The sequence below is a fragment of the Macaca mulatta genome, chromosome 20, assembly GCF_049350105.2.
Source record: "Macaca mulatta isolate MMU2019108-1 chromosome 20, T2T-MMU8v2.0, whole genome shotgun sequence".
Classification (NCBI taxonomy): domain Eukaryota; kingdom Metazoa; phylum Chordata; class Mammalia; order Primates; family Cercopithecidae; genus Macaca; species Macaca mulatta.
The window spans coordinates 62,748,254-62,773,234 of NC_133425.1; the positions used below are offsets into that span (position 1 = coordinate 62,748,254).

The 24,981-nt window shown below is 53.4% G+C and overlaps 2 protein-coding genes and 2 long non-coding RNA genes across 33 annotated transcripts; 1 reads left to right on the forward strand and 3 right to left on the reverse strand.

Moving 5' to 3' along the window:
- Positions 1-1,801: 1,801 nt before the first annotated feature.
- LRRC29 (leucine rich repeat containing 29) lies at positions 1,802-22,681 on the reverse strand. Of its 30 annotated transcripts, XM_077984200.1 has the most exons (10): positions 21,052-21,178; positions 19,487-19,588; positions 13,502-13,645; positions 9,654-9,775; positions 8,283-8,346; positions 4,910-5,848; positions 3,257-3,460; positions 2,975-3,118; positions 2,262-2,436; positions 1,802-2,027 (listed from the first exon to the last, which is right to left on the reverse strand). In XM_077984200.1, exons 4-9 carry the CDS (start codon positions 9,773-9,775, stop codon positions 2,287-2,289), a joined length of 1,623 nt encoding a protein of 540 aa, XP_077840326.1. In that variant the 5' UTR covers positions 13,502-13,645; positions 19,487-19,588; positions 21,052-21,178; the 3' UTR covers positions 1,802-2,027; positions 2,262-2,286. The 30 variants fall into 30 exon arrangements, with proteins under 30 accessions (XP_077840326.1, XP_077840321.1, XP_077840320.1 ...); XM_077984195.1 differs by lacking the exons at positions 8,283-8,346; positions 9,654-9,775; positions 13,502-13,645 and adding exons at positions 2,536-2,753; positions 22,640-22,681 and having other exon boundaries at positions 1,802-2,083; XM_077984194.1 differs by lacking the exons at positions 8,283-8,346; positions 9,654-9,775; positions 13,502-13,645 and adding exons at positions 2,536-2,753; positions 22,640-22,681 and having other exon boundaries at positions 1,802-2,083; positions 21,052-21,183.
- On the reverse strand, positions 10,885-18,958 carry LOC144337635 (uncharacterized). The gene is made up of 2 exons (XR_013411011.1): positions 17,776-18,958; positions 10,885-11,604 (listed from the first exon to the last, which is right to left on the reverse strand). It is a non-coding gene; the product is annotated as an uncharacterized LOC144337635 (long non-coding RNA).
- LOC144337636 (uncharacterized) lies at positions 14,413-16,120 on the reverse strand. The gene is made up of 2 exons (XR_013411012.1): positions 15,996-16,120; positions 14,413-14,958 (listed from the first exon to the last, which is right to left on the reverse strand). It is a non-coding gene; the product is annotated as an uncharacterized LOC144337636 (long non-coding RNA).
- A 101-nt stretch (positions 22,682-22,782) lies between the features above and the next one.
- On the forward strand, positions 22,783-24,939 carry TMEM208 (transmembrane protein 208). Its single transcript, NM_001261539.1, has 6 exons — positions 22,783-22,891; positions 23,499-23,594; positions 24,020-24,079; positions 24,160-24,296; positions 24,449-24,533; positions 24,628-24,939. The coding sequence occupies exons 1-6, from the start codon at positions 22,886-22,888 to the stop codon at positions 24,763-24,765; spliced, it is 522 nt and encodes a 173-aa protein (NP_001248468.1). The 5' UTR covers positions 22,783-22,885; the 3' UTR covers positions 24,766-24,939.
- The last annotated feature ends 42 nt before the right edge of the window (positions 24,940-24,981 follow it).

Below are 24,981 nucleotides of genomic sequence, written 5' to 3' on the forward strand. Positions count from 1 at the left end.
TCCTGACCTCAAGTGATCCACCTGCCTCAGCCTCCCAAAGTGCTGGGATTACAGGCATGAGCCACCGCACCTGGCTCCAATACTGTTTGTTTGTTTGTTGTTTTTGTTTTTTTTAGATGAAGTTTTGCTCTTGTTGCCCAGGCTGGAGTGCAATGGCACCATCTCAGCTCCCCGCACCCTCCGCCTCCCGGGTTCAAGCGATTCTCCTGCCTCAGCCTCCTGAGTAGCCGGGATTATAGGCAAGCGCCACCATGCCCAGCTAATTTTATATTTTTGGTAGAGAAGGGGTTTCTCCATGTTGGTCAGGCTGGTCTCGAACTCCCAACCTCAGGTGATATGCCCGCTTCGGCCTCCCAAAATGCTGAGATTACAGGCATGAGCCACCGCACCTGGCCCCAATAACGTTTTTAACTGTTAACCGTCAACCTGGCTGACCTTGAGAACTGATGAAATGGCACTTCCTTTGGAGAGTGTGCTGGAGGGCACTTGCTCCCCCTCCCCCAGCTAAGCTTCAGATCCTTGGGCATCCAGGGCCTACCATGCCCATGCCTAAGGACTTCCCACCACAGTTGGAGCAGTCAGCCATGGAGTTCTAGGTGGAAATGGGGGCAGGGATCCCTGATGCTGTCGGCCTCCCTTCCCAACATTGTGGGCCAGGCCTGAGGAGGGAGTGTGTCTCAGGATTTTCTCCGCCTGCCCCAGGGCCACTTCAGCTGAAGTTGGGAGGGGAGGGGCCCTTTAGGGGCCTCCCTGTAACCGTCAATTACTCCTGCTTAATGTTTCCAGTCCCTTGTGCGTGCCACCATCATAGCAACAGCCTCCCGACTTCCGGCCTCCTGTCTTGCACTTCTAATGCTCTCAATACCAGCTACCCCAACTGCTTTCACCGATATAAATCTTATCATACACACACACACAAACATCCCATATATTTGATGTCACCCTATCCATGTCCATGGGTTAATGGCCACAGTTTCCATGACTGAACCTGAGTTGAGCCAGGTGAGTCACAGACATACCGTGGTTTAGCCCTTTCACCTGAGCACCTGTGGCTTGCAGTGTTCTTGATGCTTGGTCTGAGCTGGCATCCTCCCTGCCTAGACTACCCCCTCAGTGACAGCTGTGGCCTGCCTGTGTGCACCCCCACAGTGCCTTCTACCTGGATCACCCCCTTCCTTTCTTCTGGCCATTTTCACTGCCCTGATTCCTTCCTGGACCCTCCAAGCCCAATTTGTTGCTCCCTGGGCTCTGGTCCCAGGTGCTTGTCTCTCTTCACCCGCACCCTGCACGCTGGACTGTCCCTGCTAGCTGGCTTCTCTGCCTCCCCAGCTGGCCCTGGGGCTGGGAAAGCTTTGACCCCTCTGAATCCCCACATAAAGCACAGTCCCTGCAGGCACCGAGGGAGCCCTGGCTCGCTGCTACAACCAGCGAACACGAATACGGACGAGGTGCGGGGACACACCCAGGGCCAGAGCTGCCATGGAGAAGTCACCAGCACCATTGAAGGGGCTGGACTAGGTGACCTCTAGTGACCCTCTCACCCAGAGATGCTGGCCTCTTTCATTCTTTTCCTCTTATTTCCCCCTCAGGACAGCCTCATTGACTCAGGCATCATTCATCGGTAGTTCCTGGAATCTGGCTGAGACAAGCACACAGCTTGTGCCTTTGCCTCAGGACACACCCAAGCCTGCAGGGTCTCCTACTGTGTGGGGAAGATGCTAGGAGTGTCAGGCCAGGGCGGGAGCCCTCAGCTGAAGTTGGGAGGGGAGGGGCCCTTTAGTCAGAATTTAAGACAAGGAGGTACTATCTGGAATGTTTAATCTTAGGGTTTACAACATAGACCTGGGCTCAGCTGCTGAAGCTCAGTGCACACAGGGTGCTGGGAGAGTCCCACAGGAGTAGGTGGAGCTGGGCCTTAGGTCTGAGAAGAGGGCAGGCAAGAGGCAGGGGCTTTGCTCCTCCCAGCACCAGACCCCGCCTGCTGGGGGCCTGGCCTCCCGCCCAGGGCTTGGCCAGAGAGCAGGAGCCTGTGACGGCAAACAAGCAGCTAGCATTTCCAGGGGCCTGTGGCAGCCACGTGTAGCTGGAAAGAGGCTACTGTCAGGTGGTGTGGCGGGAAGTTCCCTCTGGGCTGCCTGGATTGGCCCCACCCCCAGTCCTAGAGGGTCTGCAGTAGAGGGAGGCAAGAGGCAAGCCAGGTCAAGGCCAGGGTTGGGGACTGGGGGAGTCAAGGAGGCTGTGCTGCAGGGCTGGTTACTGACCCGGCCTCAGAGTGTTAGGGTCAGGTCAGCCCCTCCCACGAAGCGGGACTGGACGCAGGACACCTGGGGCAGCTGGGCTTGGAAGCGTCTGATGGCGGCCATGTTGATGCCAGGGCACATGGCCACATCCAACACCCGGAGCTGCCTGCACGCCTGCCCAATGGCATCCAGTGTCCTGTGGGGAGGCCACTGGATGAGTGTCTGGCCCGGCGTGGGACCCAGCCCAGCCCCTGCACTGTGGCTCCATCTGCCCAGTGTCATCGGACACACTCACTGCTCTGTGAGCTGACTGCAGCTGGACAGGTTGAGGTGCTGCAGCCTCGGCCAGGAGCTGGCTGCCTGGGCCCAGCCCTTGTCACTGACGCGGGTGCAGTGACTCAGCGCCAAGTGCTCCAGGCTAGGACAGCCCCCAGCCACAGCCAACAAGCCCTTGTCTGTAAGTTCTGGCAACAGGCTCAGGGACAGCTGCCTCAGCTGGGGGAACTGGAGCACCTACACGGATGGGGAGGGTCGGGGAGAAGTAAATGCCACTGGAGCCCACAGCCTTGGCCTTTCCAGATCCTCCCACCCCAGCCAGGGCATGACTAGAGGCAGCAGAAGCCAATGAAAAAGGAACTCCAAGGTCAACTTTTTTCCAAGCAAAAAGTGGGTTGGCCCAGACCCCTGACTTCAGCCCCAAGATCCTCAGCCTACCCGCACCCGCAGCCCCACACCTTGGCTAAACTGGCATCAGTCAGCTTGCTGCAGGCTGTGAGGTCCAACTCCTGCAGGGCCCGAAGCATGAGCAGGGAGGGGCCCTGTGGCTCGGGACAGGGGTCCTTGGTGCCTGAGGCCTGATGCTCCAGCTCTGGGCGTGGCTGTAGGAAGAAGCCCTTGCTTCTCAGGTTCCTCCTGAGTTTGCCCTTAAATGTTCCTACAGAGAGACTTGGAAGGGACAGGAGGGCAGCTGAGCCCAGGGGCCACCCCATCCTCCCAAGACTTCGAGGGTCCCGCACCTGGGTCCCCTGCAGAGGCTCCTCCAGCCCCAGAAGCCCCCAGTCACACAGCTCCCTGCACCAAGCCAGGCGTAGGACTGAGAGGTGGGTGAGGTAGGTGCAGATGGCCTGCAGGGTCCGGTTGGTGAGGGCCACACAGGAGGACAGGTCTAGCACCCTGAGGCTCAGGCCCAGCGCTGGGATCATGGAGAGCACTGAAGCGTCCTAGGAGGGAGGAAGGGAGGAGACAGGATGGAGCAGCAGCTGGTTGCCTATGCCACCTGGCCTGGCAGGGGTAGCTAAGAAGGGTCTGTTCAAGGTTCTCACCCCACAGGCAGGAGGGAGGGAGGGGAGCTACCAGAGGGTCCAAGGAAGGAAGCAACATGGTCCCTGTGCTGGTAGTGAAAGGTGGGAGTGGGCAGGGTGGGCCATGGGGGTTGCTGCAGGAAAAAGGCCTGGACTGTGGCTGGGGCAGGAAGGATGCAAGTGGCAGGGCCTAGGGTGGCCACCCTGCCTATGCTCCCAGCCCCTGCCAAAAGAGTGAATGAGGCCACCTCAGACCACAGCTCACTGGACCAGCCAGTTGACTCTGCTAAGCCAATCGGAGTCGCTCCCTCTAGAATTGGAACCAGAAGTATGAGATGGAGGTAGAGCTGCCAGCTGACAGGGCAGTTAGGGATGGGGAGCAGGAGCTAAGGGCAGAGTAGAGGAGGCTGGTTTGTAGAGAGATGCACAGAGGGGAACAGATTCGTACCAGGTGCTACAATCTGTTGCTTACCACCTGGGCCCACACCTGCAGAGCTTGTCCCTGGGTGGAGGCAGCCCCACAGAGGCCTCCTTTGTGGCCCTGATCCTGGGATGCCCAGCCCTGTGTGTCCTTGATCTCAGTGGCTGCAACAGCCTCTTCACCTCTGGCACACTGCTGGCTCAGCCCGAGATGGCACAGAGGGACAAAAGAACGTGAGGCCTGGAGGCAGCAGCTGAGAGGACACGGGGATGTTGTACCACATATCTGACATGCTTGGTGCCAAAGAGAAGGAGGAGTAAGGCCAGGAAGAGAGACACTTGGAGGGTAACAAGGTGGAGAGATGGTTTTTAGGTTGGGAATGCCCTGGTCAAATGGACAGGCTGAAGAAATAATCCACTAAAGAGGGACAGACTGACACTGCCAAGACAGGGGCGCCACCCAGAGGGACAGCACTGAGCCCCGCTAAAGGGCCTGGCCTTGGCTACGAAATGACCCTGCTGCTCCTGTCACATCACCCTCACAGGCCCTGCCCCAACACCTTCCTCAGTGCTCCTTCCCTGCCTTCCTTGCCCATCACCCCCTTTCTTCAGCCCTCCCAGCTTCGGAACACTCGTCCTTAGCGCCCCTCCCCAGACCACATGCACTTGGCATGTGAGCTGTTGGCCGCCTTGTGGGCTGGGTCACCTTGGCCACTTGGACCTCCTAGGCCCACAATGGGGGCTTTGGGGAGATGTGCTGGCAGCAGCAGCAGCTGTCTAGGCTCTTGTCCTCCTCCAGATTGGGTCCCAAGTACATTTCTAACTGCCAATCATAGGCATGAACACTGGGGAGTCCCTTCCTGGTGCCACAGGCCCACCACCACCCCGGTTCCCCCTCCCGCTGTCCTCAGCCCTGGAGAGGAAGGGAGGGGATGATGGTGAGCTCACCTTCAACGAAGAGCAGTGGGCCAGGCTGAGGGAGGCCAGCTGGGATGGAGCCCCGTGCACAGAGCCCAGGGCCTGGGCCAGTTCCCGCCCTCTCACCAGGCAGCACTCGGCCATGTTGAGGCTCTGCAGCTCCCGCAGGCCACCCAGAGCTGTACATCCTGCGTCTGTCAGCCGCTGCAGCTTCCCCAGGCTCAGGCGCCGCAGGTGCCGCAGGCCCCGGCTCACGGCCAAGAGCGCCCCATCAGTCAGTTCTGAGCAGCCGCTGAGGTCCAGGGAGGTAAGGCCTGGTTGCTGGAAGCACAGGGTAGCCACAGCCTCTGTGGAGAGGTCCCGGCAGCTGTGCAGGCTCAGCTCCTGCAGTTGCAGCCCAGCTACCTGGCCCAGGGCCTGCAGGGCCTCGGGTGGTAAGCCAGTGCCACTCAGGTCCAGGGCACGCAGCCTGCCAGCCCGCTCTTGCACAAATCGCAGCAGGTTGCGGAAGGAGAACTGGGAGGGAGAGGAGTCTTGGGGGCTGATGGAGCCTCGGACTGGGCCTAGCTCGAAGGTGAGGTGGCAGTATGCCAAGGAGAGGCGCTCCAGGCTGGGGGCACAGCTGCTGAGCCGGTTGAAGCTGAGGTCAGCCAGGTCTCGCAGGCCAGCCAGGTTGAGCTCACGGAGGCCACTCAAGGCCTGCCGGACGCTCTGTGCCATCTCGGGCTGAGCCAGCAGTGTGCCAGAGGTGAAGAGGCTGTTGCAGCCACTGAGATCAAGGACACACAGGGCTGGGCATCCCAGGATCAGGGCCACAAAGGACGCCTCTGTGGGGCTGCCTCCACCCAGGGACAAGCTCTGCAGGTGTGGGCCCAGGTGGTAAGCAACAGACTGTAGCACCTGGTACGAAGCCGGAGAGCCATCCACGTTGGTCAGGCTGATGCAGCAGATGCCCCTGAGGCCCAGGCTCTTGATGGCCGAGAGGGAGGCAGAGGACACTGGGATGTTGTATCGCACATCTGTCTATGGAGCAGCAGCAGGCCTGGGGGTAGCCCTCTGGCTTCAGAGGGTGCTGGGCATTGGGTTTGGTGACAAGTCACTGGCCAGAGGTTGAGGGCAGGTCAAGGAAGGGCCCTTCCACAACGGGGACCCATCGTGGTGTGTGGTATCATGTGTGGTCAAGTTGGGCATGGGTAGGAAGTGGGAGCTGAGGTTCAAATGAGATGACCATCAGAGGAAGGCAGGAAGGTTAGTGATGGATAGGACGGGATGCTGAGGGAGGGGCGGGGACAGAGTGGGGAGTTGGCATGCTGAGCACAGGAGGGCTGAGATGGGACCTAGAGGAAACCCAGTGAAGTCCCCAGGGCGTGGGAGGGCAAAGTATGCCAGACCCCAACCTTTGGGACTTTCAGAAGGAGGCCCTGAGATCCATGGACTCAGCCTCCTACTCCAGGGACTTGACATGAGCTAAGCAGCCAGCTTCCCCAACTTTCTAGAGAGCATAGCCCTCTGAAGAGTGGAAGGCGAGAGAAGTGAGGTAGGTGTCACTCACCACAACCCTCTATGGCCCAGGTGACAGAGGTCTGGGGCAGGCAGTGAGGCCTAAGTCCCCTGGTGGCCTGAGAGAGTCTGTCACATGAATGTTTGCAAAATGTATTCTCTGTTTAAGCAAAATGTGAAAACTGTATTCTGTGTTTAAGCAAAAATGTGTGCATGTGCATATATGTGTATGTGTCTGTGTATGTATGTGCATGTGCATGTGTGTGCATAGAGCTGCCTGGTATTGGGCCCTGGATGCTCCAGCGTTCAAGATGTGCTTGTGATCCCTGCAGCATATCTCCGGAGAGGACATCTATCTGTCAAGGTAAGGACACTGAAGCCTCCCATTTCCGTGCATGGGAGCTAACAGAACACACCTCACCCGTGCCAAGGAAGTTGAGCTGGCTGTGCGTAGAGAAACAGGGGAGTGAGAATGGGGAGTGCACAGTTGGAGCCGGGTGGGACCCAAGAGACAAGCCAGGGCTACATGGTGGGAATAAGTTGGCTTGTGCAGGCATTTAGGAGCTCCCAGCTAAGGAGATATCTTCAAATAACTTTTCCTGATATTGCACTGGAGTGAGCCAAAGGGAAATTGGTAAAATTTGTGTGGAACAGATCTTTGGGGAGAGGGAGAGGAGGGCTTGGATTCTAAAATCCTTGCCCCATCTCCCTACCTCTTGCCCATGTTACAGGCAAGTGGTACTCAAAGAGGGCTCTTGTATGAATCAACATGGTCCTGATGCAGAAAAGAAAGCTCCCCTAAACCTGTCTTGTTAGTAACTGCAAAAACAACCTGCTGTTCCCTGCTGGTACCCCACAGACCATCATCAAAAGGGAATCCAAGCCAGGCATGGTGGCTCACACCTGTAATCCCAGCACTTTGGGAGGCTGAGGCGGGTGGATCACTTTAGGTCAGGAGTTTGAGACCAGCCTGGCCAACATGGTGAAACCCCATCTCTACTAAAAATACAGAAATTAGACTGGGCACGGTGGCTCACGCCTGTAATCCCATTACTCTGGGAGGCCAAAGCAGGCAGATCATGAGGTCAGGAGATCGAGACCATCCTGGCTAACATAGTGAAACCCCATCTCTACTAAAAATGAAAAAAAAGGCCGGGCGCTGTGGCTCAAGCCTGTAATCCCAGCACTTTGGGAGGCCGAGACGGGCGGATCACGAGGTCAGGAGATCGAGACCATCCTGGCGAACACGGTGAAACCCCGTCTCTACTAAAAAATACAAAAAAACTAGCCGGGCGAGGTGGTGGGCGCCTGTAGTCCCAGCTACTCGGGAGGCTGAGGCAGGAGAATGGCGTAAACCCGGAGGGCGGAGCTTGCAGTGAGCTGAGATCCGGCCACTGCACTCCAGCCTGGGCGACAGAGCCAGACTCCATCTCAAAAAAAAAAAAAAAAAAAATAGCCGGGCATGGTGGCAGGCGCCTGTAGTCCCAGCTACTTGGGAGGCTGAGGCAGGAGAATGGCGTGAACCCGGGAGGCGGAGCTTGCAGTGAGCCGAGATTGCACCACTGCACTCCAGCCTGGGCAACAGAGCAAGACTCCATCTCAAAAAAAAAAAAAAAAAAAAAACAGGAATGCAAAAAGTAGAAGTGACTCACAGGATGTGCTCCTGCAAGATGCTTATCAACAGGATTCTCCTAAGAAACACAGGACGCATTCCCAGGTGTGGAGAGACCAGCCTGGCTTCTGCCAGAGAGAAGTGGCACCCATGGCTGTAATGACAGGAAGGAGCAGTGTAAGAGACAGGAACCAGCTCCTGGCCTCTTTCACAGGAACCAGGGGTCAGCCAGGTTCCCCTTCCAGCCCCTACTTCTGGAACATGGTCATTCCAGATGAGAGGGGCACTCACCACAGGTCTCCTTGTGGGCAGTGGATCAGGGATCTCAGGTGAAAGGGAGGCTGGGAAGATCCCACTGTGTGAGGGTGGAGAGGGCAATAAAACATCAGAGAGGAATGGAGGGCATACCTCCAGCCATTCCCAAGCCCTGCAAGCTAGACAACTCCATCGGATGCAGATGAGAGGAAACTAGCTGGGGCAGCTGGGGCAGAGCTGGCTGTGAGGCAGCACCTCCTTCCCCAACTCACACATCACTGAGGAACCCCTGAAAGTCCTGCAGGCCCCAGCTCTGGCGGCACAGCACCTTCAGGGGCTCAGCCTGACTTCTTTCCTTCCCTTCATTCTGGAGCCTGGCTGGCCAGGAAGGGTCTCTTCTCTTCCACTGCCTCCCTATGAACCAGGCGGACAAAAGACCTTGGAAGGCTCTGGCAGTGCCCCCAGGGCCCAAGTCCAGGGCTGGCTCCTGGCAGCAAGGCCACCTGATAAAGAAGCACGGCTTGGTTTAAAGGACTTCTAGCTCTGGGGGTACAGAAGAGGCTTGAGACCATTTCCGGGCCCCACCGTTTTTGCTGGTGGGATGGGAGCAGCCTCTAAGCCACCTCAGTGGTGCCTCCTGAGGTCTGCTCCTGAGGTCACCTGCTCCTGAGGTCACGTGGATTTAAAACTGCAGGAGTTGGCCGGGTGTGGTGGCTCACTCCTATAATTCCAGCACTTTGGGAGGCCAAGGCAGGTGGATCACAAGGTCAGGAGGTCGAGACCAGCCTGGCCAACATGGCGAAACCCTATCTCTACTAAATATACAAAAATTAGCTGGGTGTGGTGGCAGGAGCTTATAATCCCAGCTACTCGGGAGGCTGAGGCAGAAGAATTGCTTGAACCCAGGAGGCAGAGGTTGCAGTGAGCTGAGATCGTGCCACTGCACTCCAGCCTGGGCAACAGAGCAAGACTCCAGCTTGAATAAATAAATAACCTGCCGGAGCCCAGGAACATCCTTTCAGAGATATTTCTCTGTGTGAGGGCACAGCAGCAGGCTGAAGCAGGCCTTCTGGGTTCTGGACTTTGGCCCTGGTATAGGACACCCCTTTCCTGGGCCCTGGGAAGATGCTTCTAGACCCACCCAAAGAGGACTGCATGGCCACATGCTCTAGCTCTAGCTGCCCCATCTACAGAGGGAGCACCTTGCCCCCTGGTGTCCTCCCTTCCTGATGCTGGCCTCTTAAGAGTAATCGCTGGCTGGGCATGGTGGCTCATGCCTGTAATCCCTGGACTTTGCCCCAAGGCAGGCAGATCACTTGAGGTCAGGAGTTCAAGACCACCCTGGCCAACATGGTGAAACCCCATCTCTACTAAAAATACAAAAAAGCCGGGCATGGTGGCAGATACCTGTAATCCCAGCTACTCTGGGGGCTGAGGCAGGAGAATCTCTTGAACCTAAGAGGCGGAGGTTGCACTGAGCCGAGATCCTGCCACTGCACTCCAGCCTGGGTGACAGTGTGAGACTCCATCTCAAAAACAAAAAACAAAAAACAAAAAAAAAGAAAAAAAAAAGAGTAATCGCAAAATCATTTGGGAAATGCTCTGAATCTGCTACAAGTGATGTATGTGCCTTTTTTTTTTTGAGACGGAGTCTAGGTCTGTCGCCCAGGCTGGAGTGCTGTGGCCGGATCTCAGCTCACTGCAAGCTCCGCCTCCCAGGTTTACGCCATTCTCCTGCCTCAGCCTCTCGAGTAGCTGGGACTACAGGCGCCCGCCACCTCGCCCGGCTAGTTTTTTGTATTTTTAGTAGAGACGGGGTTTCACCGCGTTAGCCAGGATGGTCTCGATCTCCTGACCTCGTGATCCGCCCGTCTCGGCCTCCCAAAGTGCTGAGATTACAGGCTTGAGCCACCGCACCCGGCCTGATGTATGTACCTTGTCTGTGGGAGACCAGGGTTTTGTTTTACCTAGTGAAGCCCTGAACTGAGACTGCAGGCCTGTGTACAGACTTGGAAAGCCATGTGACAGAGAAAATGGCCCTTCATCCTGCCTAGTACAGGACTCCAAAGCTACCATGCCTGTTCTCCAGGAGGCCGTTGGGAAATGTATGCCCTGGCACCCAGGGCATTGGTCTTTAGAGAGGAGTCAGACTGGTGGGTCATACAGAGGCTGCTCCAGGACTTCATCAATCCCTCCGGAAGGGGAGGGCGCAAAGAGCTCTCTTCAGCTATTGCTTCATGGGGACCAACCAGCAGCAGGTAGCCAGGGCTCCCCACAGGAACGGACAGGGCCGGTGTATATGGAGGGTGCTGCCTTTGCCGGCATCCTTATTGGAGAAAATTGGGATTAAGGGAACAGCTGGGACTGGTCAGGGACAGTAAGTCCCCAAGACCAGTGTCCTACCCTAGCTGGGCCTGTGTCTTCCATAGCACCTAACTGGCACCTAACTGGTACTGCCTCAGTATCCACCTGCCCATGCCTGAGCCCTGGGAGATGGTTCCTGCCTGCAGGGTCCCGCAGGTGCTCTCGGGCACATGGTAGGGGTGATGCCAGGTACCTGTGGCCTGGCCTCCCAGTGCTCCCAGCCTAGGTGGGGCTGAGTTTTGCAGAGGCACTAAAGGGTCTTTGTCAACATTCCTTTTCTCTTTTTCTTGTTTTTGGTTATCCCAAGGCTCTGTCATCTGTCTCTGTCCGCATTCTATCTGGAGAGCATAGTTGGCTGGAGCAGCTCCCGCTCTAAAACACTGACTCTGGCTTCCATCTCCTTCCTCCAGCCCTCACCCCTACTCCAATCCTATCTGCGCCTCAGGGCCTGGCTGCCCCCCTTGGGCTCCTCTGACTGCCCCATCTTTGCTGGGCTCCATGAGGCTTTGCCTGTGATGACATCTCCTTGGGGTCCTTGTTGCCCTGCCTCAGTCATGCTGCTGTACCCATTCTCCTGGCCTGGCCAGGACTGGTGAGACCAGCTGCCTCCTCTGAGTCTGTACCAGGGATACAGAACTCCGCCCAGGAAGTCATGGCCTCCTTGCTCACTTCCCACCCCAGACAAGTTTTCTCTCCAAGCCCCTCCCACTCCAGCTCCTGGCCCTACTGATACACCCTCCCTCACCCAGGATTCTCAGAGATGGCCATCAAGTGGGAAGTCCCTCCCTTTCCCCTGTTCATGTCCACCAGCTGCCTCCAGGCAGGGCCCATCTGAACTTTCCTCCTTCTCCTGCTCTTTTGCTTCCAGAAGACCTCTTCTGGCCTCCTTTACCCACTGCACCTTCTCCTCTGAGAACCCTGCTGTTTCTTCCTTTCCACTGCTCCTTCTTCAGAGGCCACAAACACCCCAGAGTCTTAAACTGCAAATAAAAGCCTCCTTTCATCCTGCACCCCCTCCTCTTGTCTCTCCTCTCTCCCCTCCCTCTACAGCCACACTTCTTGGAAGCACACAGGCACAGGCATGCCTGCTGTCCGGCCACTTGTTGCCCTTCGCCTCACCTGCTCACTCCTCCACCTTGGTCCCCACAGGATCATGCATTCCTTTTTTTTTTTTTTTTTTTTGAGACGGAGTCTCACTCTGTCGCCCGGGCTGGAGTACAGTGGCCGGATCTCAGCTCACTGCAAGCTCCGCCTCCCGGGTTTATGTCATTCTCCTGCCTCAGCCTCCCGAGTAGCTGGGACTACAGGCGCCCGCCACCTCGCCCGGCTAGTTTTTTGTATTTTTTTAGTAGAGACAGGGTTTCACTGTGTTAGCCAGGATGGTCTCAATCTCCTGGCCTCGTGATCCGCCCATCTCGGCCTCCCAAAGTGCTGGGATTACAGGCTTGAGCCACCGCGCCCGGCCAGGATCATGCATTCCTGGCAATGGCTCCCTTCCAGCAAGGTCACCAACATGTGGGGGCTTCACCTCAGACCTCCCACCAGGGATCTCTCTGCCATGTCTCCTGCTCTGCATGGCCAGCAACCACTCCCCTTGATGCCATCTCCCACTGGGGTTCTGCAACTCTGCCCTCCTGGCTTTCCTGCTACCTTCTAGCCTGCTCCTCTTCAGGCTCTTTTGGGGTCAGCAAAGAACAGAGATCCAGTCCACAGATGAGTGGGTTCCCCGTGGTTTGTTCCACCCAACAACACACATACATGTGTGCACGCGCACATATGCACACGATCTTTGCGACCCTCCAAGTGTACCCTGGCCAACTGCATTTTGCCCCATGGGGCCATCATTCCAACTACTGTCTTTCCGATCCACATCATTTTCCTGAACACCAGACCCTGGGAGCCAAGTGCCTGATCGACCTCTCTCCAGAGGGAGATGCGGCACGCCCAAATCTGAATTCATGACCCCATCCTCCAACTCCGCTCCTTCTAAACTCTCCCCACCCTCTATTCAGTCACCCAAGTGGGAAATTTGAGAGTGATTCTAGAATCCTCCCTCACTCCCCACATCCACAATAACCCAAGTCCCTTCTACTCTGTTTTCCTAATATGGTGCAATCAATCTGTCCCTCTGCTCCAATCTCACTGCTTCTGCCCAGTTGAGGTCCCCTTACTCTAAGCTCAGATGATGCCAGCTTCCTCCTTATCAGGTCCTGGCCTCCAGTTTCTCTGGCTCCAATCCACCCTGGGTTTTGTCACCGGGTGACCCTTCCAAAAGGCGATTCTGCCTGTGCTTTCCAGACCCTCTGCCAGTTCCGCACGCCTCCGCGACACAGGCTAAGCTTCCTAAGCAAGCATTCAAGCCCTTCTAGGACCCAGGGCTTCAGTCAAGCTCTTCCCAAGCCCGTTCCCTTTCCTCCTAGTCCTGGTTCTGAGGCTGCCACTTCTGACCACTGTCCTGTACCGCACGCCTCTGCTCAGCTGATTTTTCTGTTCTAGGGGGTCTCACCCCTCACCTTCTCCTATTGGTCTATTTGGCGAATGTTTATTACTCTCTCGAGTCTCAGGCCAAACACCTCCTTCTCCATGGAGTCTTTTCTGATCTTTTCTCTGCACCCATGATGTACCTCACACAGACGTCAAATGCAGCACCCCAGCCTCTTTTGACTCATCTGTGCTCACTACACACTCCCCAGCCCTGTGCCTTCCTCAGTTTTGCCTTGCCAGTGCCCAGCACAGTGCCTGGCACAGCAGAAACACTTGAGAAAGGCTGCCCACACGCTCTCCATGTGTCTCTGGTAATTTTCCATCTTCCTCCTGTCCTGTGACTGCTCCAGTCCTCTCTGCTGAAGCCCTGACCTCTATGTCTCTTTTCACTCTCCTCCTGAGACAACCTGGTCTCCAAATCCACTGAGCAAAGGGGCTGCTGAGGAAGGAGCCGCCTCTGAGGAACTTCTCTGCAAATAGCTCCATGTTTCCACTCCCACCTCTCTGCTTCCTCAGGAAGAGGTGACATCCTTTTTTTCACCAAACTGATGCTGAAAAAACAAAAAAGAAACACACACACACACACACACACACACACACACACACACACACATAAAAAAAAAAAAAAAAAAAAGGAAGAGGTGATATCCTCTCCATCCTATCCCAGACAAGCTTGGTATATGGAAGCCTGTCCCTGCCACCATCTTCCACACCTGACCTCTCTCCTCCCCCAAACTTCAAACTTCACCCCTCCTCTAGTGACTCCCTGAAGCATTTATTTATTTATTATTTAATATATTTATTTACTTTTTTTTTGAGACAGAGTCTCGCTCTGTCACCCAGGCTGGAGTGCAGTGGCACGATCTCAGGTCACTGCAACCTCCTCCTTCCAGGTTCAAGCAATTCTCTGCCTCAGCCTCTTGAGTAGCTGGGATTACAGGTGCCCGCCACCACGCCCGGCTAACTTTTTTGTATTTTTAGTAGAGACGGGGTTTCACTATCTTGGCCAGGATGGTCTTGAACTCCTGACCTTGTGATCCACCCGCCTTGGCCTCCCAAAGTGCTGGGATTATAGGCGTGAGTCACCGCGCCCGGCCTCTTTTTTTTCGAGACGGAGTCTCGCCCAGGCTGGCTGGAGTGCAGTGGCACGATCTCGGCTGACTGCAAGCTCCACTTCCTGGGTTCATGCCATTCTCTTGCCTCAGCCTACCGAGTAGCTGGGACTACAGGTGAACGCCACCACACCCAGCTAATTTTTTGCACTTTTTTTTTTTTTTTTTTTTAGTAGAGCTAGGGTTTCACTGTGTTAGCCAGGATGTTTTTGTTTTGATTTGTTTTGTTTTGTTTGTTTTTTGAGATGGAGTCTTGCTGTGTTGCCCAGGCTGGAGTGCAGTGACACAATCTCAGTTCACTGCAACCCCCGCCTCCCAGGTTCAAGCGATTCTCCTGCCTCAGCCTCCCAAAGAGCTGTGATTACAGGCATGCGCCACCATGCCCAGCTAATTTTTATATTTTTAGTAGAGATGGGGTTTCACCATGTTGGCCAGGGTGGCCTCAAACTCCTGACCTCAAGTGATCTACCCGCCTTGGCCTCCCAAAATGCTGGGATTACAGGTTTGTGCCACTGCACCGGACCACCCTGAAGCTTTATTTATTTATTCATTTATTTATAGACAGGGTCTTGCTCTGTCACCCAGGTTAGAATGCGGTGGTGTGATCTCTGCTCACTGAAACCTCTGCTTCCCAGGTTCAAGAGATTCTCATGCCTCAGTCTCCCGAGTAGCTGGGATTACAGGTACGCACCACTGCGCCTGGCTAATTTTTGTATTTTTAGTAGAGACGGGGTTTCAACTTGTTGGCCAGACTGGTCTTGAACTCCTGGCCTCAAGTGATCCACCAGCCTCAGCCTCCCAAAGTACTGGGATTACAGGTGTGAGCCACTGCGCCCAGTCTCCCTGATAAATCCAAACACATTTCAGATTTCTCCAGAAGAGAATCCTTTTGTCAAATCCATCTAAACTTCTCATTTCTGCCCTATTTCTTTTTCTCTCTCTTTTTTTTTTTTTTTTTTTTTTTGAGAAGGAGTCTCTTTCTGTCCCCCAGGCTGGAGTGAAGTGGAGCAATCTCGGCTCACCGCAACCTCCACCCCTGGGTTCAAGTGATTCTCCTGCCTCAGCCTCCAGAGTAGTTGGGATTATAGGCACCCACCACCATGCCTGGCTAATTTTTGTATTTTTAGTAGAGGGGGTTTTGCCATGTTGTCCAGGCTTGTCTCAAACTCCTGACCTCAGGTGATGCACTCGTCTTGGCCTCCTAAAGTTCTAAGATTACAGGTGTGAGCCACTGTGCCTGGCCTGCACTATTTATTTCCTTCTTTCCATGGAGAAATTTCTTGCCAACGAGGTCACGCTCTACACTTCCTACTTCTCTCATTCACTCCTCAATCCACCTGGCTTTTTCTTCAGATGCCAAATATCGCTGAAGCCATTGGTGGCCTCCTTGGATAACAAATCTCATGGACACTATTTGTTCTTCATTTTGCTGGGCTTTTTGTGGGATCTGACGTTGTTAATCATCCATTCAATCCTTTATTTATGTATTTATTTTTTTGAGACTGAATCTCGCTCTGTCGCCCAGGCTGGAGTACAGTGGCTAGATCTTGAATCACTGCAACCTCCGCCTCCCTGTTTCAAGAGATTCTCCTGCCTCAGCCTCCTGAGGAGTTGGGACTACAGGCGTGAGCCATCACATCTGGCCTCATTCAATCCTTTAAATGCTCTCCTGCCTTTGATGTCTGTGCCCTCCTCTCTCTGGGATCTCCTCATTCCCCTCTTGGGGTGTCTCCTCCTTTCTGTGCCCTTGAACTTGTGTCCTCCCCTGGGGCTTCTCTGTGGCCTGCACTTCTGTGGCTCTGCATGTTCTCTCTGGGGGAAGTTACTCAGATCTGTGGCTTCAACTGCCACCCATTCTTTAATGACACCCAAATCTATATTTATTACCCAGACATTTCTCTTGAATTCCTCACTCAGAAATGCAACTACCAAGTGGATCTCAACATCTAGATCCTCACACTTCAAACTTTTAACATGTCCAAAATCAAATTCCTTTGGACAATGAGATCAATGACACTGTATAAACAGAATCTACTTATATACCCATATTTAATATGGGATAGAGGATTCCAACCAGAGAAGGAGAAGATTAGATGTAAATGGTGTTTGGGCTCTTTGAAAATTAATCAGTTTAGCTTCTTACCTCATAACATAAATCTAAATAAATTTTACTAATAAAAACATTAACACAAAAATTCAAACCAGAAAGCAGAAGAGACAGTTTTGCTGTAAACCTAAAACCGCTCTAAGTAAGAGTCTATTTAAGAAAAACAGAAGAACAGTATAACAGGACAAGGAATCATTAAGTTTAGAAAACAATGGAAGAAGTAAAAAAGAAAAGGATGTTCAGAATCAACAACAGAGAAATTTAACTTCTGGGCCAGGCATGGTGGCTCATGCCTGTAATCCCAGCACTGTGGGAAGCTAAGGTGGGCAGATCTCTTGAGACCAGGAGTCTGAGATGAGCCTGGGCAACATGGTGAAATCTCGTCTCTGCTAAGAATGTAAAAATTAGCCGGGCGTGGTGACATGCATCTGTAGTCCTAGCTACTCAGGAGGCTGAGGTGGAAGGATCACCTGAGCCTGGTGAGGTCGAGGCTGCAGTGAGCTGTGACTGCGTGCTGCACTCTAGCCTTGGCAATAGAGCAAGACCCTTTCTCAAAAACAAACAAATGAAATTTTTAAAAAATTTAATTAAAAATTAAATTAAATTTTAAAAAAGAGGCCAGGTGCAGTGGCTCACACCTGAAATCCCAGCATGTTGGGAGGCCAAGATGGGCGGATCATGAGGTCAAGAGATCCAGACCATCCTGGCCAACATGGTGAAACTCCATCTGTACTAAAAATATAAAATTTAGCTGGGGCCGGGCGCGGTGGCTCACGCCTGTAATCCCAGCACTTTGGGAGGCCGAGGCGGGCGGATTACAAGGTCAGGAGATCGAGACCATGGTGAAACCCCGTCTCTACTAAAAATAGAAAAAATTAGCCGGGCGCGGTGGCGGGCGCCTGTAGTCCCAGCTACTCGGGAGGCTGAGGCAGGAGAATCGCCTGAACCCAGAAGGCGGAGGTTGCAGTGAGCCGAGATCACACCACTGTACTCCATCCTGGCAACGGAGCGAGACTCCATCTCAAAGAATAAATAAATACAAATAAAAAAAGAAGCCAGGCACAGTGGCTCACGCCTGTAATCCCAGCACTTTGGGAGGCCAAGGGGGTGCAGATCACTTGAGGTCTGGAGTTCGAGACCAGCCTTGCCAACATGGCGACACCCCATCGCTACTAAAATACAAAAATTAGCTGGGTGTGGTGGCACACACCTGTAATCCCAGCTACTTGAAAGGCTAAGGCATGAGAATTGCTTGAACCTGGGAAGCAAAGGTTTCAGCGAGCTGAGATGGTGCCACTGTACTCCAGCCTGGGCGACAGAGTGAGACTCTTGTCTCGAAAACAAAAAAGTATATATATATATATGTATATACATACACACACACACACACACACACACAATATATATATATATATATATAAAATACCAAAAAATTTAATTTCCGTATCTCATAAATAAAAGCACATATCTACAAATCAAATTAAAAGGCAAACATACTAAGAATATATTTCAGGCCAGGCATGGTGGCTCATGCCTGTAATCCCAGCACTTTAGGAGGCCAAGGCGGGCAGATCATTTGAAGTCAGGAGTTTGAGACCAGCCTAGCCAACATGGTGAAACCCCGTCTCTACTAAAAATACAAAAATTAGCCAGGCATGGTGGCGAGCACCTGTAATCCCAGCTACTTGGGAGGCTGAGGCAGGAGAATTGCTGAGGCGGAGGTTGCAGTGAGCTGAGATTGCACCACTGCACCCCAGCCTGGGTGACAGAGCAAGACTCCATCTCAAAAAAAAAAATTAGCTGGGCATGGTGGCAGGTGTCTGTAATCCCAGTTACTTGGGAGGCTGAGGCAGGAGAACTGCTTGAACCCAGGAGGCAGAGCCTGCAGTGAGCCAAGATAGTGCCACTGCACTCCAGCCTGGGCAACAGAGCGAGATCTATCTCCAAAAAAAAAAAAAAAAGAAAAAAGAAAGAAAAGAAAAAAGAAAAAGTCCATACAAATGGAACAGAAAAATACTAAGACCTTAATAGTTAAATGGATACAGAACATGAATAAACAAAAGGGGGAAATACGAAGGGTGAGCTAATGAGAAAAACAGTGCAACCTCACTAATAAATCAAAATTAAAACAATGAGCCATCACTGCCTGCCTTTTAAACTAGCCCAGATGTCTGCATTCACCTCCTGGCTGGCCTCCTCCCTATGCTGTCTCACTCTCCCAGTCCATTCTGCACTGCAGAGTTCTAATACAAATCACGCTGTGTCACTTGCCTGCCTAACGGGCTCCTTGATGGTCACCAGAAGAAAGCCAAACTCTGCTGCCTGGCACATCTGCCAGCTTGCAGCCTGACCCCATTCTAGCCTCGTCTCCTGCCATGTCTCACTCAGTTCCAGCCACACGGAATTTGTGCGATTGTTTCCAGAACTATTCCACACCATGGTGCCTTCACTTGTGCTATTATTGATCACAGAGCTCAACCTTTCTTCTCACCCTGTTCCTTCAGAAAGCCTTCCCTGATGCTGCCAGTCTCCTCTGGATGTCCTTCTTCATGTTCCATCAAACCCTTTTTTTCTGAGGCAGAGTCTCACTCTCTTGCCCAGGCTAGGGTACAGTGGCACGATCTCGGCTCACTGCAATCTCTGCCTCCCGGGTTCAAGCGATTCTCCTGCCTCAGCCTCCTGAGTAGCTGGAACTACAGGCACATGCCATGCCACCACGCCCAGCTAATTTTTGTAATTTTAGAGACGGCATTTCACCATATTGGTCAGGCTGGTCTCAAACTCCTGACCTCAGGTGATCCATGTGCCTTGGCCTCCCAAAGTGCTGGGATTATAGGCGTGAGCCACTGTGCCCGGCCGTCCCCTTCAAACTGTTTCTTCCCAATGTCATAGCACTGAGCACACAATAGCATGATCATTCATATTACTTGTCTTTCTCCTTCACTGGAATGTGAGCTCCTTAGGGAACTGTGTCTTATTCGTCTGTGTAGCCCTAGCACTGTACCAAGAGCCAAGTACGTATGAATGTATGTATACATGTGCATATATGAGCATATATGGATGGATGGATGGATGGATGGATGGATGGATGGATGGAGACATATGAGCAGGGCCACAAGTAAGCTGAAGTGAGAAACACCCGAGGGTGGCACGGGGGAGGGTGGGTGCCTTACCTCCCGAAGGGCATTCTGGGCAGCACGGTACCAAGCCCAACTCACGAGGGAGGCCTCTTTCTGATCTGACAGAGGCAGGAAGCTCAGAATATATGTGAGCATCTGAGGGGAAAAGACAGGGCATTGGGGACTGTCAGAGCTGGGAGGTCTTTGGAACCGACTCCAGCTGATAGCACCATGGGTCTGAGGGCACCAGAGCACTGGCTTCTATTTTATCTTGGACGTGAAGTTTCACAAAGCATTCACTTCCCCGCTCCAGGCTTCAGGTATCTTTCCTGTGAACAAACCTTTCCTGAGCTGGGTGAAGGCTTTCACTGACTGATAACAATCAAACTTCCCACCTAGCTGAGTAGAAAAAGCCTGGGCACTGAGGCCAGATAAACCTAGTTCAACTCTCTACTCTGCCAACTGACCTCTAGAACTTTGTTTTCCTTATCTGCAAAATGGCAATTGTAGTGAGGTTTAAATGGGTTATTGTGAGAATTGAAGAACACAGTCAAGTGTCTTGCATAGGACTGAGAGCACAGCAGGCCAGGTGTGCTCACTCTAGTCCTCAGGAAGTCATGCTTGGTCCTCCTGCCCTCATGGCTCAGGCTCTGGGACCCTGCTCTTTTTCCATCTTCTCCACTGCCACCATGCCCTCTCCACTGGTTGTTAAGATGCGATCCCAGCAAGACCTAGATTGGGAGGCTCAGGCCTTTCCCCCACCTAGGGGGTGGTGAGGTTCAAGGTCCTAAATGGGACTGGGGAAGGGGTTGCCAGTGAGGTCTAGAATGATTTGATATTAAATATTTTTTTCTTCTGGAATCTTCCTCCCTGCATCCCAATTGCCTCGTTTTTGGATTCTTCTGTGGCTCCCAGGGCTCAGACCTGGGTCTTTTGGTTTTCTGTTTACCAACACAGGAATAACCAACAATTCAATATTCCCATATTGTCCTATTATCCAAGTGCTAGTCCATATTGCCAATTGTCCATGCAAATGTTTAGCCATCACTTTAATCTCAACCAAAACTCATATTCTACCCTCCGCCCCAAATAGCCCCTCCTCCCAAATTCCCCTTTCAATGCCAACAGTGCATCTACCTGATAACACTTTCTACTATTCAAACCCCTCTGTCCCTTGCTCCTAGATACAGGTGTAATGCACAGGCTTTAGGCCAGGCTAACCTAGACTCATTCAAATTCCAGCTCCACTACTTCCTGTCATGCTGCTGTGTGACCTTAAACAAGGTATTTGACCTGTCTGGGTTTGTTTCTATATCTATAAAATAGGGATACTTTTTAAAAATCTAGATCATAGCCTCATGGGGATTAAATTTTACATATATATAGTGTGTGTGTGACAACTAGATGTTCCATAAATGGTTGCTGGATTGCTGTTACTAAAATTTCTACTTTTGCAACTTTCCCACCTCAGTAGCTCAGATTTCTACCACCTCAAACCTTGATTCCTTCCACAATGTCCCACCTGAACTCTTTACCTCCAAGTTCATCCTTGCTAATACATTATGCACACTGTCACAAGGTTAATTTTTCCTATAAAACAGTTTTCAGTGTCAGCTCACCCCTGCTGTAAAACTTCAGGGTTCACCAGTACTCTCAGGACAGTCTTCACTCCTGGATCAGCACTGCCAGGTCTCTGTGGCTGATTGGACTCGCTGGTCCCCAAACTTCCCCAATCCAGTCTCCCTACTGCCCTACAAACATAGCATGTCTATTTCCTTTTGCCTATGCGGGCCTTTTCCCTGGGATCCCCTTCCTGAAGCTTGACTTCACCAACCCATTGTGATCTCTCCTTCCCTTCTCAGATGCCAAGCACGCAGGCACAGTGCTCAGCCAGTGCTTACTGGATTAAATTAAGGTTGGGCAGTCCAGTCCTCTACCTCTATTTTCACCAAGAGTATGCTCAAGGAAGGGGTCAGGGAAATAAAAGTAGTCATTACTGAGAGGACAATGACTGGGAGAATAGAATTCTGAGCCAGGGAGGCTAGGCATAGGGAAGACAGTATTGATGGGGACTGGGACTGACCATGTCCCAATCCCTCCAGGGAGGCAGGGAAGCCTGTTTGAGCTGAGTTAAGACAGTGGCCATCTTGTCTTCTGGGGCTAAGCAGCCAGCCCAAGAGCAAAGGGAGAGGGGAACAAACCTGTCATCCCTTGGGGTGAGTGGGGGAGGGACACAATTCATTGACCTAAGAAGAGGGTGGCCTTTCTAGAGGGATGAGAGGAGGCAGTGATGAGGATGGAGTGGCCATCCCATGAGTCCCATCTCAAGGGGGCTACTGGAGATAATGACTGGTCACTCATGGGGTCTATGGGGATGGAAATAGCCCCTAAATCTAAGGGGGAAAGGAATAGCACTGCAAGCTAAAGGGGGTGGGAACAGGCCCATTTTTGCTAAGGATAGGGAGCATCATTCCAGGACCGGTAGGAAAGGGTGGCCCGTTTCCCATGGGCAGAGAGAGGGGGCTGCCAACCTTCAGGACAAAAGAGATGGAGAAGCCATTCCAACAGGCCACTGAAGACAAAACCTGTTATCTCCTCGGCAGATGGGGCAGAGTGGTCTTGCCCCTGGCTAAGGGGAAGGAGCAAACATCCCATGGAGTGAAAGAGGTAAAGGCGGCCATCACTAGGGGCCTAGGAATGGGGAACAGGCCTATCCTTGATAAAGGAATTCAGAGATCATTGCAGTTGATACGTAGGGAGCAGTCTGTTTCCCACTGCCAGGGAGAGGGGGCGGCCGTCTCTGTCCGGGCGTAGGAAATGGAGAGATCATCCCAAGGGACCAATGGGGATAAGATCAGTTACCCTTCGGGACGATGAGATGGAGCGGACATCTTCCAGAACTGAGCGGGGAGGAGACAGCCACCTCAAGGGAAGGGGATGGGTAGAGGGCCTGTTCTTGCTGAGGTGACAGGGCAGCTATCTCCTGGGGCCGATAGGGAAGGGGAGGACGGTCCCTCAAGCTAAAGGGACAGAATGGCCCAAAGGAGTAGCCGTTACCCAGAGCTAGAAGGTCGCGGGATCGGGAGGGCAGGTCGTTTCCGCCAGGCTGGAGGGGCCGGGCTAGCTATCTGACAGCCCCTCCCCAAAGCTCGGGACCCCGAGGGCGGGGCCTGTCCGGAGCTAGGCCTGAGGGCGGCTTCCTCTCACCTCCAGGGGCAGCGACTCCGCCATCGCATCCCTGCCGCCTCCGCCCCCCCCCCGCGCAAGGCTTTCTGGGAAGTGTAGTCTCGCCCCTTTGGGGAGGGGTTTGGGAAGGAAGTGAGCCCTATTTCCGTCCCAGAATCTGACCACTTTGGTCTGCGCCGGAAGTACATGTGCTGCCGATGTCGTGCTCAGTGATTGCGGTTTCGGTCGCTCTCCCTTGTTCCCTGGGCTGAGTATTTGCCTCGCACCATGGCGGTAAGGAGGATGTGTAGGGCGGAGTCCGCACCAGCCAAGCTCTCCAGGGGTTGTGAGAGTGAAAACTGAGAAAGGACATTAAGGGATACGGGGTGGGCCAGAGGGGGGCACCATCCCCTGGCCAGACCGTACTAGAACTGGGCTGGGGGAGGGCGGCGCAGGACCATACCAGGACTAGTGCCGGAGCGGCTTGGGCATCAGTACCAGAGCAGGCCAGAGATATAAGTGACCTGAGATGGGCGTTAGCCCAGATCGGGACTACGCCAGCGGAGGCCTGAGGGAGGCATCATTCTACTCCGCCCAGGAGTACCCTTGGAAGAGTCGTTGCCTAAAGCTAGACTACCACGGGATCCAGAGGCGGTATTAGCTTAGGGTTGAATTATTCCAGGGCGAGCAGGAGGCGATCCTAGCTGTGGGTGCTGGAGAGAGGGCGTCAGTCCCTAGATAGGATGGACTGGAGGATGGGTGGACATCCCAGGGATTGTGCTAGGTTTCAGCACTACGGGGACCTGGCTGAGTTGCGGCTGGAGCTCTATAGCTAACCGGGCTGGTGGGGAGAGTGAGGAGGACCGTGGCCTCCTGACGTCATCTCATCATCCCTCTGCAGCCCAAGGGCAAAGTGGGCACGAGAGGGAAGAAGCAGATATTTGAAGAGAACAAAGAGACCCTGAAGTTCTACCTGAGGATCATACTGGGGGCCAATGTAAGTGCCTGCCTCCTTGCTTCTATGCCAGCTTATAGTCAGTCCCCTAGTCCTCAGCACTGCTTGGTGAGAAGTAGTGGTACCCGAAAAAGCTGTAGAAGAGAGTTCCAGTCAAAAAGAAATGAGAGATCTGGGCACAGAGAAAGTACTGACTAGTAAAACACAAAGGAAATGAAGGTGTGAGTCGTAGCTGAATTTAAGAGCCCTTCCTACCTCCAAGCACACAAAGGCTTCTTTCCTGGGCTGAGTTGGGTGTTAGAGGAGAGTCTGGATATTTGGGATTCAGGGAGCAGGGCCCTTTCTTCAGCCCTGTAAGAACAACCTTGCTCATCCCACAGCCTGGCCTAATTCTTGGTCAGAGTTGAGGGAGACCCATGGTTTGGAGGTACCTTCTGACCCCAACCTGATCCTGTGATTGCTTGCAGGCCATCTACTGTCTTGTGACGTTGGTCTTCTTTTACTCATCTGCCTCATTTTGGGCCTGGGTAAGTATCTCCATCCTGGGAGGTGGATGAGTGCATAGGGTCAGTGGCTGACCTTTGATACCCTCATTCTTGCTCTGCAGTTGGCCCTGGGCTTTAGTCTGGCAGTGTATGGGGCCAGCTATCACTCTATGAGCTCGATGGCACGGGCAGCGTTCTCTGAGGATGGGGCCCTGATGGATGGTGGCATGGACCTCAACATGGAGCAGGGCATGGCAGAGTGAGTGTCCCCCACCGCCAGCCCAGGTGAGCGGCCCCAGGGCTGGAGCCCAGATAGCCCAAGAAGCACAGCTACTTGCAACTTGAAAAGGGTGGAAGGGAGTTGAACTGGGGCCCATCTGCTGTCTTTGGCAGCTTTATTTCTATCCACAGGCACCTTAAGGATGTGATCCTACTGACAGCCATTGTGCAGGTGCTCAGCTGCTTCTCTCTCTATGTCTGGTCCTTCTGGCTTCTGGTATGTGGGCTGGGGACGCTCCCAAGAAGGGGCATCTAACCCTCCCCATCTTTTATTCCCTGCACCTTGCTTCAAGTTACCGTTTCTCTTGTAGGCTCCAGGCCGGGCCCTTTACCTCCTGTGGGTGAATGTGCTGGGCCCCTGGTTCACTGCAGACAGTGGCACCCCAGCACCAGAGCACAATGAGAAACGGCAGCGCCGACAGGAGCGGCGGCAGATGAAGCGGTTATAGCCATTGACATTGTGACCACAGGCCACTGGCCCTGGTTGACTCTGTCAAGGTGCACGGCCCCCCATGCCTGGAGCAATGAGGGTCTAGTCTAGGGGCCAAAAGCAGTCTGAGGTATTGGGTATACTTTATAGGGTCGTTGAATAAATGGCTTAGAGTGTGGCTGATGGCTGTGTGGGTGATGAGGGATGAAGCAGGAAAAGCCGGTCCTATGGGATT

What these genes read in the sequence shown, in the direction of transcription:
- TMEM208 (NM_001261539.1), top strand. An exon ending in CTGCCTCATTTTGGGCCTGG is followed by an intron (nt 24,080 to 24,159) that starts GTAAGTATCTCC and finishes CTTGCTCTGCAG; the next exon opens with TTGGCCCTGGGCTTTAGTCT. An exon ending in TCTGGTCCTTCTGGCTTCTG is followed by an intron (nt 24,534 to 24,627) that starts GTATGTGGGCTG and finishes TTTCTCTTGTAG; the next exon opens with GCTCCAGGCCGGGCCCTTTA.
- LRRC29 (XM_077984183.1), bottom strand. Translation starts at nt 22,663, where the DNA reads ATGGCGGAGTCGCTGCCCCTGGAG. An exon ending in CGGAGTCGCTGCCCCTGGAG is followed by an intron (nt 19,589 to 22,639) that starts GTGAGAGGAAGC and finishes TTTTCCCCTCAG; the next exon opens with ATGCTCACATATATTCTGAG. An exon ending in CCCACTGCTCTTCGTTGAAG is followed by an intron (nt 3,461 to 4,909) that starts GTGAGCTCACCA and finishes CCTCCCTCCTAG; the next exon opens with GACGCTTCAGTGCTCTCCAT.